At 57.8% G+C, this 14724-nt stretch overlaps 4 protein-coding genes across 4 annotated transcripts; 3 read left to right on the top strand and 1 right to left on the bottom strand.

Annotated features, from left to right (window-relative positions):
* The first annotated feature begins 122 nt into the window (after positions 1-122).
* On the top strand, positions 123-1939 carry JUNB (JunB proto-oncogene, AP-1 transcription factor subunit). The gene has a single exon (XM_065874539.1). It carries the CDS (start codon positions 401-403, stop codon positions 1442-1444), a length of 1044 nt encoding a protein of 347 aa, XP_065730611.1. The 5' UTR covers positions 123-400; the 3' UTR covers positions 1445-1939.
* A 2162-nt stretch (positions 1940-4101) lies between these two features.
* PRDX2 (peroxiredoxin 2) lies at positions 4102-6806 on the bottom strand. The gene is made up of 5 exons (XM_065873444.1): positions 6562-6806; positions 6312-6465; positions 5578-5700; positions 5283-5413; positions 4102-4420 (listed from the first exon to the last, which is right to left on the bottom strand). The coding sequence occupies exons 1-5, from the start codon at positions 6662-6664 to the stop codon at positions 4335-4337; spliced, it is 597 nt and encodes a 198-aa protein (XP_065729516.1). The 5' UTR covers positions 6665-6806; the 3' UTR covers positions 4102-4334.
* Positions 6807-7448: 642 nt separating this feature from the next.
* On the top strand, positions 7449-9132 carry THSD8 (thrombospondin type 1 domain containing 8). The gene is made up of 2 exons (XM_065873817.1): positions 7449-7599; positions 8933-9132. The coding sequence occupies exons 1-2, from the start codon at positions 7449-7451 to the stop codon at positions 9130-9132; spliced, it is 351 nt and encodes a 116-aa protein (XP_065729889.1).
* A 1045-nt stretch (positions 9133-10177) lies between these two features.
* RNASEH2A (ribonuclease H2 subunit A) lies at positions 10178-14173 on the top strand. The gene is made up of 8 exons (XM_065874830.1): positions 10178-10397; positions 10616-10687; positions 10813-10939; positions 11033-11120; positions 12432-12569; positions 12675-12762; positions 13747-13870; positions 13979-14173. The coding sequence occupies exons 1-8, from the start codon at positions 10271-10273 to the stop codon at positions 14106-14108; spliced, it is 894 nt and encodes a 297-aa protein (XP_065730902.1). The 5' UTR covers positions 10178-10270; the 3' UTR covers positions 14109-14173.
* The last annotated feature ends 551 nt before the right edge of the window (positions 14174-14724 follow it).

Raw genomic sequence — 14724 nt, forward strand, 5'->3', positions numbered from 1 at the left:
CTTCCCCACGCTCCAGGAGGGGGGCGCGGGGGCCCGGCTCGGGCGACCGCCAATCGGAGCGCACTTCCGCAGCTGACAATCGCCGTATAAAGGCGTGTGGCTCCGGCTGAGCGGCCGGGACCTTGAGCGCGTCCAGGCCAGCATCGGAGCCGACGGGGAGCGGGGAGCAAGGGGGACGCAACACGAAGAAAGCGAGTGCGCCAGAGGGGGGCAGAGGGGCTAGAGAAGCCGCACAGAGCTTCCGTGCACAGCCGCCTGTTGGCCTCTCTCGGCCCGTACAGGCCCCCGGCAACGCGCGTCCGGACACCTGGTCCAGCCACCTCCGCGGACTGCGCGCGTCTCGCTGCAGCGAGGCCCGGGGCGGCCCCGCAGGGACCCTCAGACCGACCGGGCCGCCCGGATGTGCACTAAAATGGAACAGCCCTTCTACCACGACGACTCATACGCAGCGGCCGGATACGGCCGGACCCCGGGCGGCCTCTCTCTACACGACTACAAACTCCTGAAACCCAGCCTGGCACTCAACCTGGCCGACCCCTACCGAAATCTTAAAGCACCCGGAGCGCGGGGCCCCGGCCCAGAAGGCAGCGGTGGCGGCAGCTACTTTTCCAGCCAGGGCTCCGACACCGGCGCGTCGCTCAAGCTCGCCTCATCGGAGCTGGAGCGCCTGATCGTCCCCAACAGCAACGGCGTGATCACGACGACGCCCACGCCCCCGGGACAGTACTTCTACCCCCGCGGGGGTGGCAGTGGTGGAGGTGCGGGGGGCGCAGGGGGCGGCGTCACCGAGGAGCAGGAAGGCTTCGCCGACGGCTTTGTAAAAGCCCTGGACGACCTGCACAAGATGAACCACGTGACGCCCCCCAACGTGTCCCTGGGCGCCAGCGGGGGGCCCCCGGCCGGGCCCGGGGGCGTTTATGCCGGCCCGGAGCCGCCTCCCGTCTACACCAACCTCAGCAGCTATTCTCCAGCCTCTGCGACCTCCGGAGGAGCCGGGGCCACCGTCGGGACTGGGAGCTCGTACCCGACGGCCACCATCAGCTACCTCCCACACGCGCCGCCCTTCGCCGGCGGTCACCCGGCGCAGCTGGGCCTGGGCCGCGGCGCCTCCACCTTCAAGGAGGAACCGCAGACCGTGCCTGAGGCGCGCAGCCGCGACGCCACGCCGCCGGTGTCCCCCATCAACATGGAAGACCAGGAGCGCATCAAAGTAGAGCGCAAGCGGCTGCGGAACCGGCTGGCGGCCACCAAGTGCCGGAAGCGGAAGCTGGAGCGCATCGCGCGCCTGGAGGACAAGGTGAAGACACTCAAGGCCGAGAACGCCGGGTTGTCCAGCACTGCCGGCCTCCTCCGCGAGCAGGTGGCCCAGCTCAAACAGAAGGTCATGACCCATGTCAGCAACGGCTGCCAGCTACTGCTTGGGGTCAAGGGACACGCCTTCTGAGCGCCCCCTTATCCCCCGTACGGACATTTTCCCAAACTGGACGGCTGGGCGCACGCCTCCCATGGGGCGAGGGGGCAGGCGGTGGGCACCGGCCCCGGGGCCTGGGGGCGCCACAAACCACACTGGACTCCTGCCCGCCCGCTCTGCGGCCAGTCCTTCCACCTCGACGTTTACAAGCCCCCCTTCCACGTTTTTTTTGTATTTTTTTTTCTGCTGGACTCAATTCATATTGAATATAATATATTTGTGTATTTAACAGGGAGGGGAGGAGGGGGCGATTGCGGCGGAGCTGGCCCCGCCGACCGGTACTCAAGCCCTCGGAGATACTGGGGAGGGGACCCCCGCCCCCTGCCCTCCCCCCCTCTGCACCGTACTGTGCGGAAGAAACGCGCAGTCGGTATCTAAAGAATTTATTTTAAGATGTGTTTGTGTGTGTGTTGTTCTTACTTTTTATTGAATCTATTTAAGTAAAAAAAAAAAAAGGTTCTTTATTAATTTCTGTTGTCTTTTTTTCCAAGCCGGGCGGGCGGAGGGAGGAGAGTAGTGGGATGCCCCCACCCCACTGCGGTTTGTGGCTTGCTCCTGTAACTGTGTCAATCTCGCCAGCTTTGTTCAGACATCTTGCGTCCCTAGCCTGGGTGTCCAACCCTTCTTGCGTCCCCCGATCTCCCGGGTTGGAAGGTGCAGGGAGGGGACCAGGTCCCGCAACTCCCCAGCACCGGGGGACAGGACGCCTGGGGCGAAACGCGCAGTGCGCAGGCGCGGCCCCGCCCAGCCGCGCGCGCCGGGGCTTTCCCCGCTGACGCTACGGAAGCGCTGTCCAAACATGGGCTGATTCTGCCCAGTGACGCGACGGCGGTCTCTGGGCAGATTCCGGGAATCCCCTCCCCCGCTCTGCCGGGCAGGGCCGCGGCGCCGGGAAAGGGGCCGGGATTTTCCCAGGCTGGCGGCTACCAAGGCCCGGAAAGCCCCAGGCCTGGGTCCAGAGCGTCCACGGTGGGCGGGCCGCACTCCAGAACCCCGGGAGCCACCCCAGAGTCTCCCCCATCGGGCTGGTGCCTGGGTCCTGCCGAGCCCACGCCAGCTCCGTCTGACCTGACCCGGGAGGGGGGATGCAGTTGCCTGTGCGTCGTTGCCGCCGCGATCCCTCCCCACCCCCGCCAGGAAGGGCGGTGCCCGCCTGCCAGTTTCCCCTCCCGGGTGCCAGGCCGGGAGCGGGGCGACTGCCAGGTCTGGTCCTGCCGGGGCGGCTGCTCGGGCCGCCGGGCGCCGCCGCCGCCCTCTCATGGGGCTGCCTCCCCAGCAGCTGTGACGGGTGCGAGGGCGGCTGGTGAGCCCCGATGGGGATCTGGCTGGCTTCGGAGCTGGAAGCCCCCAGAGCAGCAGAGAAAAACACAGATCGAGAAACCAAGCCACAGGGGCGAGGTGGGGTAGAACAGACGCTTCATTAATTCATTTATAAGGTACTGAACGACCTGGCCCTGGAGTCACAGACGGGACCAGGGCCGACAGACAATAAACAAGCAAACGTGATTCGGAGATGGTGGTAAGTGCTAGGAAGAAAAAAAAATGGTCAAAGTGGTAGTGATGGGGCTGGGGAGGTTAGCTGCTTTGGAGAATGGATTGGGAACATGGAACTTTAATGAGGCGATTTTTCAGCAGCTTTGAAGCTTGAGCCCTGAGAAAATCCTGAGTAACAGCGTTCTGGCAGAGGGAACAACACATGCAAAGCTCCTGTGGCCAGAACAAGATCAGCTTGTTAAGGAACAGCAAGAAGGCTGTGTGCTGCAATGGAGTGAACCAGGAGTTGGGAGATGAGGTCAGAGAAGACCACACAGGGCCTTCGGGAGGGGTGTAGATAAAATCCCAAGGCTGAGATGGGTGACCTTGGAGGGCATTAGGCTGGATAGCAGTAATAATGGATCTGTGGATTAAATGAGCTTGTCAGTCCTGTTCTGTGGAAGGAAATGGGGGCTCAGAGTGGCAAAGCCACTTGCCTGAACATGCACAGCATCAAACTGAGCTCCTTCAAACACTGTCTTGCTCCTAACACCTGCCTCCCAGCCTAACCCTCATCCTTCCACTTCAGGGGCAGAGGCACAGCCCTTCCAACCTGGGGTGGTGTAGAACTTGCAGCAGGGACTGTGCCTCTACCTCAAGCTCCCTCTCTTGGTTCTATGCTCAGGATTGGGTCCCCACCTTCTTCCAGCCCCAGGAACTTGGTCCTAATAACCATTAACAGAGTCCTGAGCTTCACGTACTTCATCTCTTTTAACGTGAAATAGTGAAATGTAGGTTTGTCTTTATTCCCATTTTGCTGTTGAAGAGACCCAGGGAAGATCACAGCTTAAGCGGCATTTGAACCCAGGCTGGCTGCTGTTTAGGTGTGGGCGCTGCTCTGCATGGCCAGGTTTCAGGTTGTAAGGCAGCCTGGGACTTGCTCCCTGCAAGGGGCCAACAGCACCATCGCCCCCGGCCCCTCTACCCGTCTTCAGGCCAAGGAGGAAGAGGGAGGAGAGTAAGCAGTGAGCATGATGCAAGACTGCCACCTTGTGGTGGAGATCGGCAACTACAATGTCAGTTTCCCAGGCCACAGTCTGGAGAAGGGGGTGGGGAGTGGTACCACGCCAGGACAAATCACACCAACACAGACTTACATCTGTCCCTAATACTTTATTAGTCACCTCTAGGCCTGTTCTCAGCTATGTGGGCTCCAAGGAGGGGGTCACCATTCACCAGCTCTCAGCTGGTAGCTTGAGAAAGCCTTGGCCTAGCCCTCTGGGGTCATGGCCTGTAGAGTCTGAAGGGGCCTTTCCTGGGTCAGTATGGGGCACCCAGGTAGGGGCACAGATGGGGGCCAAGAGCCCAAGCTTGCCACCCCTCTGCCAGCCTAGTTGTGTTTGGAGAAATATTCCTTGCTGTCGTCCACGTTGGGCTTGATTGTGTCACTGCCTGGCATCCAGCCAGCGGGACAGACTGTGGAAAAACAGGGGTGCACATATGAGGCCAGAGTGCCATATTCAAGGTAGAGCAGTAGTGAGGGGACAAAAAGAGGCAAAGCAAGAGCATGAGTTGCAGAAGAAAAAGCCTGGAGCCAAGTGGTCCAGGCCTAAGACAATGCCACATGGTAAGAGAAGCCCTCCAAGCCCAGCTGCAGGATTTTCTGACTGACATTTTATTTTATTTATTTATTTATTTTTGGCCACACCATGTGGCATGTGGGATCTTAGTTCCCCGACCAGGGATTGAGCCCATGCCCCCTGAGTCCTAACCAATGGACCACCAGGGAGAGTCCTAACCAATGGACCATCAGGGAAGTACCTATTTTATTATTTAGTTTTTTGGCCGCACCGTGTGGCTTGTGGGATCTTAGTTTCCCTGACCAGGGGAAACTCGAGCCCTCGGCAGTAAAAGTGCAAGAGTCCTAACCACTGGACCACCAGGGAATTCCCTGGCTGACATTTTAATTTCTTTCTGGCTCCTTTAATCGCATCTTTCTCTCTTAGCCCCAGCCCCAGTGGACTTTGAGGGCCTGTGGTCAGGCTGTGGCCTTCACATGAGAAGATACTCTGATCCAACTAACATTCAAGCCTGCCTTGGCACAGGCCTTCTCAAATACCTTCTACAGATTTCTGTTACCTCCCCACCCTTATATTGGGGTATCTCTCCCACCAGACTAGAAACTTCCTGCAGACAAGGCCCCGAGTTAAATCTTCTTTGGGGCCCTCACAACCACCCCACACAAGCGACAGAGCGGGCAGTGAATGTATGTGTGCATGACAGAGGGGCTGCATATGTACCCATGTGTGAACACATGTGAATGTGGGTTTCGGCTCACCTTCCCCGTGCTCATCTGTGTACTGGAAGGCCTGGACCAGCCGCAGAGCCTCATCCACAGAGCGCCCCACAGGCAAATCATTGATGGTGATCTGGCGAAGGACACCCTTGCCATCGATGATAAAGAGGCCCCTGAGATATCAGAGTTCACAGTGAGGAGCCAGAGTTCCCACTGTCAGGACCCAGGGAGGGAGCACCGTCTTCCTGCTAGCCACACGGCTGGGGGCAGGGAGGACATCACCCAAGAGCGACCCCCTCACTCTGAGGATGGGGGCTTCCTGAGGGTCCCACAGTACCTGTAGGCGATGCCCTCATCTTCCTTCAGCACGCCATAATCATGGGACAAGCTTCTGGTTACATCAGCCAGCAGGGGGATGTTCAGGGGGCCCAAGCCTCCCTCCTTCCGGGGGGTGTTGATCCTGTGGGTGGGGGAGACAGGGCTGGGACCTTAGGATGCCTGGCACAGCAGGGTCCTCACCCTTTGGGCCTGCCTGTGATAAGGGCTGGAGAGGGGGTGCTGGAGGTGAGAGATAAGGGGCTTTTGAGCAAACCCTGGGGAGCGCCACCCACCCCGCCCTGAAGTGGGTGCTGGGGCTGCTTCTCACAGCTGGGAAGACTAAGCTAATACTCTAGCAAAGTGGCTTCACATGTGCTGGTGGTTTCCAGCACCTTGAGGCAGAGAACCTGCCTTACAGTCCCCATCCTCCTCTCTCCAGCTGTGTCATTGGGCCCAGCCCTTCACTCTCTTGAACTGGAGTTTCCACCTTGCTGAAATAGTTCACGGGAGGGAGGCTGTGTTGCCCTAAGTGAAAAAAAGCATCTGCTAACTCTCTACGCCACAAAACTAGTTTCCAAAAGCTAATTACTGTCATCATCATTGAGGACTTGGGAATCACTATTTCCATTATTTTCTTGATGGGAAAGGGAGACGCAGAGGTTGAGCACCGGCCGGGAGAACACACAGCTCAGACCCTATAGAGGTGTAGGTTTAGCTGCACCCTTCCTCCTTACTGGTCCCCACTGGTCATACCAAGCCAGGTGGGTGAACTGAGAGTCCACAGAGACGCCCAGCACATCGCAGTCCAGCTTGTGGAACTCCTCGGCACGCTCACTGAAAGCGATGATCTCCGTGGGGCACACAAAGGTAAAGTCCAGCGGGTAGAAAAAGAGGACCAAGTATTTTCCTGGGGAAGGGGATGGGAATAGACAAGGAGTTAGGGCTCAGTCCCTCTAATGCCTGTGCCCCGCCCCCACCAGGGCCCCCTCCAGGCCGCCCTCACCTTTGTAGTCTGAAAGCTTCACCTCCTTGAAGGCGCCATCCACCACGGCGGTGGCCTGGAATTCCGGGGCGGGCTTTCCGATGTGCGCGTTGCCGGAGGTCATGACTGAAAGCCGAGACCCCCGCCCGGTCAGTGCGCCCTGGACGACCCCTTGTCCTCGCTTCCCAAGGTCACGCTGCGTACCGGGCCCAGTTACTGAGTCAGAGCGGCGGAGGCAGCAGCACTGCCTCGCACCTTCTCCGGGACCAGGTTGGCACGGCCTTGAGACTTTGGGAGACCCGCCCCCCCGGACAGCTAGAGGGGCCGGGCAGCTGCCGGCCAGCCCCCAGTTAGCGTGTCGGCCTGAGCGCGGTCGCGCAAGCCCATCGCCCCAGGAGGAGATGTCGCGAGCTGGGGGCGGGGAGCCTGGGGATGCGGCCTGTACTCCAAGGCTCTGGCCTCGTTTTTCCCCGCAAGGACAAAGGCGGCCACTACGGCGGGCGGAAAACAAAGGCGGCCAGCGCTGAGGTCTGGATAGGGCCCGAGCTGCTCCAAGGGGACTCCCCGCAGCTCGATGCACTCCAGGTGTCCATACCTGCGTGGGAAAGGGCGGGACGCACAGACTCGCAGACGCACAGACTCGCTTTCGCAGGGCGAAGTGTGCCCTGGGCCTTGGAGCCTTTTATATTAGGCCCGAACCATGACGCCTAGCGCGGAGGGGTGGGCGGACGAGCGTAGCGGTCGGGTCCACTGCAAGCGCAGGGGAGGGAAAGAGGAGCCGGCCGCGACCACTTGCCCGCGGGCGGCAGGGGGAGACGCGCAGCCGCCGGCCCCGACCACTGCGTCGGCCCGCGGGGGTGATGCGCGGGGCTCCTCTTTGGAGCGAGCTGGGGTCGGTTGAGTCCGGCATGGCCCGGAGCGGTTTGACACTACTGTTGCTGCCTCTGATACTCCTGCTGCTGGCAACCCCTGCCCAGGTTTCCCCCGACTACCAATACTTCGGCGAGCAGGGAGAAGGGGACACCTGGGAGCAGCTGCGGCTGCAGCATCTGGAGAAAGGTAACTGCAGGCTGCGGCTGTGATAGTGCAGAAAGGTGCTTCATTGCCCCACTTCACCATCTGGCTGCAAATAGACCCTCCTTCAGGGACCTCAAATCTCTGCCCAGGGGCTTCCCTGGTGGCGCAGTGGTTGAGAGTCCGCCTGCCGATGCAGGGGACACGGGTTCGTGCCCCGGTCCGGGAAGATGCCACATGCCGCGGAGCGGCTAGGCCCGTGAGCCATTGCCGCTGAGCCTGCGCGTCCGGAGCCTGTGCTCCGCAACGGGAGAGGCCACAACAGTAAGAGGCCCACGTACCGCAAAAAAAAAAAAAAATCTCTGCCAGCTATCACTGGCGGCGCCCCTCGGGCTGATTACTTTTCTCTGAGGCTCAGTTTTCTCATCTGTAAATTGAGATAGAGACTGTCTATAAGCAGCCTACACCGGGAGAGGGGACGTGAGCAGGCAATAAATACCGACGCAGACATATCCATAAACTCATGGATAAGTGCTGGGAAAGGCGGAGATAGAAAAGGCAGGGTGCAGGTAAACTTCTGAAGTCAGAGAAGGCCCGGCTGAAGATAGGTAACCAATGCAGCCGGAATGACAAGCAAAAGCCCAAAGTGCGGAGATTTAGGGGGAAGAGTGCAACAGGGAGTTGCAACAGCAAGTGCCAAGGCCGAAAGGCCTGACAGAGGACTGGAAAGAGGCCAGTGTTGTCTGGCAGAGGCTTGGTGAGGGCATGAGGTGTCAGGACTTTGTGAGCCACAGATTTGGGCTAAGACCTGTCAACTAGGGCTGTAGGGAAGAGTCAGTAAAAGAAGGGTTGTGAAGGGCGTCTAATAAACGTTGTAGCTGCTTTGAAAGTGATCATAATAATTGTTTTTGTATTATGTACTAGCACATCGCCAGGGGCTTTAAGGTACCTTCATTATGACAATTATGTCATTTAATTTACCACCTGGCAACCCTGCTGGTCAGGTGACACTGTGCCAGTTGGACAGGCTCAAGGTCATGCCCCTGAAGAGAGGAGTCATCTTCAGATGGTGGACACCAAGGGTGTTGTACCACATTCCCAACTGGACAGGCAGGCACAGGTGGGAAGTGTCATTTTGCAGTCCCTCTGGGCCATTCACCAGTTGTGTGAGGTTGGAAGGGTGGCTTGTTCTCTCTAAGTTTCAGTTTCCCCACCTGGGACTAATGGTAAGATTAGAGATAATCTATGGCTGGGTACCTGGCACAGAAGCACAACTGAGCAAATACGAACTGTTGTGATTTGTTAGGGTCTTTCTCCTCCTCCCTCCCTGGGGGTGCGGGGGCGAAAGGTTCCCTCCTACCTGGCCCTCCATCCCTAGACTTGGAAGGCTCTGCCCTTGGCCCGTGGGGAAAGTGGCGCTGTTTCTGCGACCTGGGCAAGCAGGAGCGCAGCCGCGAGGCTGTGGGCACAGCGCCGGGCCCGGTGTTCATGGACCGCGAGAATCTGGTTCAGGTGCGGCCCTGCCGGCAACGAGATTGTTCATCCTGCGGGCCGAACGACTGCGACTGGAGGCCCTGAGCCCGGGTGAGCCTCGGGCGCGGAGGAGGCGGGGCCGGGGCTGGTGGGCAAATCCGGGGCCGCGGGTTCCCAGGGTGGGCGGGGAGAGAGGAAGGGCTGTGGGGGGCGGATACGAGGCGGGCCTCGAAGAGGGAACAATGGGGCACTAAATCTGGGGCTTGAGTGCAGCGTGGGAAGGGAGGGCTGAGTCAGGAGATGGGAGCCCTGCTGATATCCGAGGAGAAAGGAAGAAAGGTGGTGGGGGCGGGGAGGGGAAAACGCAGATGGAGGAACTGGGACCCTGATGAGGAACAGAAACCCACAGTCTGAGGGCTTGAGCTCTGTTGAGAGCAGGGAATAGAAAGAGACATGTCGTTGGAGTGGTGGACAAATCTGGGAGGCGTGCTCCTCGCTAAGACGTGGGAGAAAGAGGGAGAAGGGTGGGAGACGGGGCGGGAGCATGAACCCTGAACTGGGGATGGAGGGGAAAGGAGCCTGCGTGGTGGGCGGAGACTCTGAGCCGGAGTCTGTAGAGGTCTGGGATCTCGGTTCGGGGGTAGGAGAGACTTAGCCCGGATGAGAGAGAGGGTAGAAAGCAGGCGAGAGGCGGGGGGGTGGCTCTCCCGGTGAGCTACGGAGGGAGCTCAGGGACTCCAAGTCCGAAGGTTTGAGCCCAGCGTGAGCCAGGATACCTAGTCCAGGGGGCTTAGACTGTGTGGAGTGGCAGGGACCTCGAGTACAAAGAGCCTGAAACCAGATGGGGGACAGGAACTCAGTGATGCGGACACCGTATTTTGGGAGTCTAGTGGTATCTGACCTTCTAGGCTCTGACCGGGTCGAATCCTTCAAGGCCTCCCTCAATTTCCCCTTTATTTCCCTCTCCTCCCACCAGCCCCGGCGGGCGGAGCTCCGAAAGCGACCCCGCCTATCCAGTTCCCCAACCGCAGAGCTCGGCTGTCAGCCTGGGGAACTACAATTCCCAGGAAGCTGCACGGCAGGGACGTCGGCGTGTGCTGCGCAAACGACAACGGCGGCAGGAACGTTTGGGGCGTGTCTTGCGCGGCGATTGGTCGAGAGCTAGCACTGCCTCTGGGCCCGCGGAAAAAGCGCGCAGAGACCTTTCCTTGCAGACTTTGTTCCTGCCGCTGGTGGCTGCGGCATGGATCTCAGCGAGCTGGAGAGAGACAATACGGGCCGCTGTCGCCTGAACTCGCCTGTACCTTCTGTGTGCCGCAAGGAGCCCTGCGTCCTGGGCGTCGATGAAGCGGGCCGGGGCCCGGTGCTGGGTGCGCCCCCAGGGCCGGGTGGGGGAGGGGCGTGATAAGGTGGATGCAAGTTGCACTGGAACAGGAGCTGGGATTGCACCGCACTCGGGGGTGGTGGTGGTGGTGGTGATAGTGGTAATGGCGATGGCATTGGTGATGGCACCGAAAAAAAAAGCGGTGATGATGGAATAGAGATGGCGGCTTTCACGGGCTCACTGTTTGGACCCCCACTTCCCCAGGCCCCATGGTCTACGCCATCTGCTATTGCCCCCTGTCCCGCCTGGCAGATCTGGAGGCCCTGAAGGTGGCAGGTGAGCCCTGGGGTAGATCTAGGGAGGCGGTTCCTGGGCATGTTCAGGGGCGGGTGCAAGCTGGAGGGGGAGAGCAGAAACCGGAGGAACCAGCCGCTCCCCTTCTCTCCCAACCCTCCACCCAGACTCAAAGACCTTGTCGGAGAGCGAGCGGCACAGGCTCTTTGCGAAAATTGAGGAGGACGGAGACTTTGTGGGCTGGGCACTGGACATCCTGTCTCCAAACCTCATCTCTACCAGCATGCTTGGGCGGTGAGGGGTCCCGGGGGCGGGGGGGTAGCCATCATGGGCTGGAAGGGATGGGTGGCTGGAACGATGTTGACTGGGCTCTGTCCACCACCACAGGGTCAAATACAACCTGAACTCCCTGTCTCATGATACAGCTACTGGGCTGATGCAGTATGCGTTGGACCAAGGTGTGAAAGTGGCCCAGGTGAGCTAACTGTTGGTTGGATTGTCCCCATTTAACCACCTCAGGATAAAATAGGAGTATAGAAGTGCGATGGATGATTCAGGAATGTGTTTTACTGCTGTTGATGTCCTACTGTTTTTCCTACCTTAAATGTGTGCCCCACTGAGGACCATGGTGGGGCCCCCAGCCTCACCCCCATCTAATCTATTTCCATATTCTAAAGGCTCAGTGTCTAGAACGAATCTCACATCTGTTCTCCCCGACCGCAGTCTGTATCCTAGCCCAGGGCACCCTCCCCTCCTGGATACCTGCCCCATCCTCCTCCAGCCCCCTCCCCTACAATGTGCTCCCCACACAGCAGACAGTCATTTACGTTTTTGAAATGTAAATCTCGATGTTTAATTTTCTGAACACAGTGGGAATTAAATCAGGAAAGTTTACAGGCAAGTGAAGAATGAGATTAAATCACCAGAGAGGATTATAAGTTGGCATTGCATCGAGTTTGCAAGGCAAAGAACAGACCGTTTTGAGAGAATCACAAGGGTAAATATACTTGAGATAGAGAATGTACCAAGGGAGGCCTTGCTGAGAAGGTGGCTGAGGTCCAGGGCTGGAATGTGGAGCTGACGATGCAGTACTGAAGCAGACAGACAAGGAGCCTGCCCTCGAGTTCATGACCAAATCAGAGGAGATGGATGGGCAGCTGGTAAGAAAATAGTAAAGGTGATTTTTTGAGAATAATAAATGCTCTGGAGATTACTTTTCTTGTTACTTTTCGGACCTCATTTCTATTCTAGACATGTGGTTCTCGTACTGCTGTCCAGCGTACTTGACATGGTCCCACCTCAGGGCCTTTGCACTAGAACACTCTTTCCCAGATCTCCCTGTGGCTCATTTCCTTCAGGCCTTTTATTCAGATGTCACCACCTCAGAGTGACCTTCCATGAACACCCCCAAATTGTTTAAAATTATAATCTCTTCTGGATCTCCCTTATTCTTTATTATTTATCCTGTTTCTTGTCTGTGGCCCTCACCAGGGTGTCTACTCTGGCATGTTTACTGCTATGTCCCCGACACATAGAGCAGCCCATGGCATGCAGTAGGTAGGTGCTTAATAAATGTAGAATGGATATAGTGTGATCAGGAAAAGCCTCTTTAGAGGGTGAGATTTGAGCTGAGACCCCTGAGAGGAAGACGCAGCCTGGGCATGAGCTGAGAGACGAGTATTCCAGGCAGCAGGAACATCAAGCGCAAAGGCTGTGAAGTTGGATCATCTACACAGTTGTTTTTCTGGATGTTTGTTGAATGAATACATTTCTGTCACCACGGCAGGTGTTTGTGGACACTGTGGGGCCCCCAGAGACATACCAGGAGCGGCTGCAGCAGCGCTTTCCTGGTGTTGAGGTGACAGTCAAGGCCAAGGCAGATGCCCTCTATCCCGTGGTCAGTGCCGCCAGTATCTGTGCCAAGGTTAGGCCCCTGCTGGCCATGGCCAGCTCCCAGCATCCCCCTGGCAGGAGGCAAGCATGGCTGCTTCATGGGGAGGGAGATCCCAAGTGCCTATCTTGCCCACAGGTGGCCCGAGACCAGGCTGTGAAGAACTGGAAGTTTGTGGAAAAACTGCAGGACCTGGACACTGATTATGGCTCAGGCTACCCCAATGGTGAGTGACAATAAACTAAAAAGTCAGGCTTGGCATGCTTCTGAGGTTTTCTAAGTTGTTCTGACCACCCCACTCTGCAGCAGAAGAGGCTGAGGCCCGGACAGGGGGGCCACTTGCTTATGGCCACAATGTGGCAAAGTTGGATTCCAGCTGGCAGACTCCCTCTTCCCTTCTCCCTCCCTCCCTCCCTCTCTGCTCTGTCTCTGGAGCCCCAGTGAAGGACTGAGACTCACGATGGGCATCTGTCCATTTGTTAAGGGGCAAAGGGCAGAGTGAGGGGCACTGGCTCCTGTCCAGTGCTGTCCAGTGGTCCCAGCTTGAATCCATTGTTTTCTCTTCATTGGGAGGCTCAGTCTCTGTTTGTAAAGTGGAAATGATTGTGCCCCTCCCCTCCAACCCTCCCAAAGACACACAAGGGCAGAGGCAAAGATTCAGTGGCTGGGTTCAAGGAACCCTTTGGCAGTTGGGTGGGGTAACACAGCAAGTCTAGGATTGGAACTTAGGTGAGGCCAAAGGGAGGAAACCAGGTCCAGGCCAAAGACACTTTGGGCAGTGTTCATTGCTTACTGAACACCTGGTATGTAACCTGCAGGGCCAAGGCCTGAAGATTCAGCCATGAGCAAGACAAACAAGGACCTCCTTGTGCCCACTGAGTTCGTGGTTACATGGGAGAGATGGGCATTAACTCAGTGGTCCACAAATGCTGGTTCAATGCCTCATGTCCTTGGGGAGGTAAGGGAGATGTCTCAAGGGCAGTCTCCTTAAACTGCACCATAAGCAACTGTTGGCCAGGCAAAGAGTCGGGGGGAGACTGCTTGTGCAAAGGTCCTGAGGCAGGAGGATGTCTCAGACAGTGGGCGGTGCTTCAGGTACTCCAGAGGAGGACTGAGATGAGGTGGTAGGGCCTCAGATGCCAAGCTGAGAAGCTGGGACATTATGGCAGGGCTCAGGGCTATCACATTGTCCACCCTCCCCTTCCCCCAGATCCCAAGACAAAAGCGTGGTTGAGGGAGCATGTGGACCCTGTGTTCGGCTTCCCCCAGTTTGTCCGGTTCAGTTGGCGCACAGCCCAGAGTATCCTGGAGAAGGAGGCAGAAGACGTTACATGGTAGGTATCCTGGAGGTGCTATGAGGAAGGAGGGTGAGAAGCCAGGGCTCAGCGCTGCCTGAGAGGGCCGATCCCCCAGAAGTCAGTGTCGCCATCTCTCTCCCATAGGGAGGACTCGCAGACGGGGGATCAGGAGGGACTTAGGAGGATCAAGTCGTACTTCAGCGAAGGCCCCCGCCCCCGCCTCCCCCATCGGTACTTCCAGGAGCGGGGCCTGGAGTCAGCCACCATTCTCTAGCAGCCAGCCTGTACTCCCTTTACCTGCTCCCACACCCACCCCACCCCCAGTTTGTGATTAAAATTCTTCAAGGAAAACTAAGTGTGGAGGTTCTGTTTTGGGGTGGTGGTAGGGTGGAGGTGTGCTCTGTCTGCATCTGGACCGAGTTGTTGACTTCTAGAACTGAAACAGGATGGACATTGATTGATTGATTTGATTTGATTTTTTTAAATATTTATTTGGCTGCGCTGGGATCTTAGTTGCGGCACGCGGGATCTAATTCCCTGACCAGGGATTGAACCCGGGTCCCCTCTATTGGGAGTGCGGAGTCTTAACCACTGGACCACCAGGGAAGCCCCTGATTTGATTTTTTAAATGCATGGTATATTTGAAGCAAAATTAAGGAGTATGCTGAGAAGCTTCCCTCCCATCCTACCCACAGCACCCTGGTGGGCTTACTGGGGTGTCTCAGTCCTTTGTGGGCTGCTGTAATGGAATACCACAGGCTGGGCAGCTTGTAAACAATGTATATTTATTTTTCACAGTTCTGGAGCCTGGAAGTCCAAGATCAGGGTACCAGCACAGTCAGCTTTGGGGGAGGGCCCTCTTCCAGGTCACAGACTGCCATCTCGCCGTG

Source organism: Phocoena phocoena, chromosome 3 (assembly GCF_963924675.1).
Source record: "Phocoena phocoena chromosome 3, mPhoPho1.1, whole genome shotgun sequence".
Taxonomy (NCBI): domain Eukaryota; kingdom Metazoa; phylum Chordata; class Mammalia; order Artiodactyla; family Phocoenidae; genus Phocoena; species Phocoena phocoena.

What these genes read in the sequence shown, in the direction of transcription:
- JUNB (XM_065874539.1), top strand. Translation starts at nt 401, where the DNA reads ATGTGCACTAAAATGGAACAGCCCTTCTACCACGACGACTCATACGCA.
- PRDX2 (XM_065873444.1), bottom strand. Translation starts at nt 6,664, where the DNA reads ATGACCTCCGGCAACGCGCACATCGGAAAGCCCGCCCCGGAATTCCAG. An exon ending in GATGAGGGCATCGCCTACAG is followed by an intron (nt 5,414 to 5,577) that starts GTACTGTGGGAC and finishes CTGATATCTCAG; the next exon opens with GGGCCTCTTTATCATCGATG. An exon ending in CACAGATGAGCACGGGGAAG is followed by an intron (nt 4,421 to 5,282) that starts GTGAGCCGAAAC and finishes GTTTTTCCACAG; the next exon opens with TCTGTCCCGCTGGCTGGATG.
- THSD8 (XM_065873817.1), top strand. Translation starts at nt 7,449, where the DNA reads ATGGCCCGGAGCGGTTTGACACTACTGTTGCTGCCTCTGATACTCCTG. An exon ending in GCTGCAGCATCTGGAGAAAG is followed by an intron (nt 7,600 to 8,932) that starts GTAACTGCAGGC and finishes CTCCATCCCTAG; the next exon opens with ACTTGGAAGGCTCTGCCCTT.
- RNASEH2A (XM_065874830.1), top strand. Translation starts at nt 10,271, where the DNA reads ATGGATCTCAGCGAGCTGGAGAGAGACAATACGGGCCGCTGTCGCCTG. An exon ending in GGAGGCCCTGAAGGTGGCAG is followed by an intron (nt 10,688 to 10,812) that starts GTGAGCCCTGGG and finishes CCCTCCACCCAG; the next exon opens with ACTCAAAGACCTTGTCGGAG. An exon ending in AAGGTGTGAAAGTGGCCCAG is followed by an intron (nt 11,121 to 12,431) that starts GTGAGCTAACTG and finishes TCACCACGGCAG; the next exon opens with GTGTTTGTGGACACTGTGGG.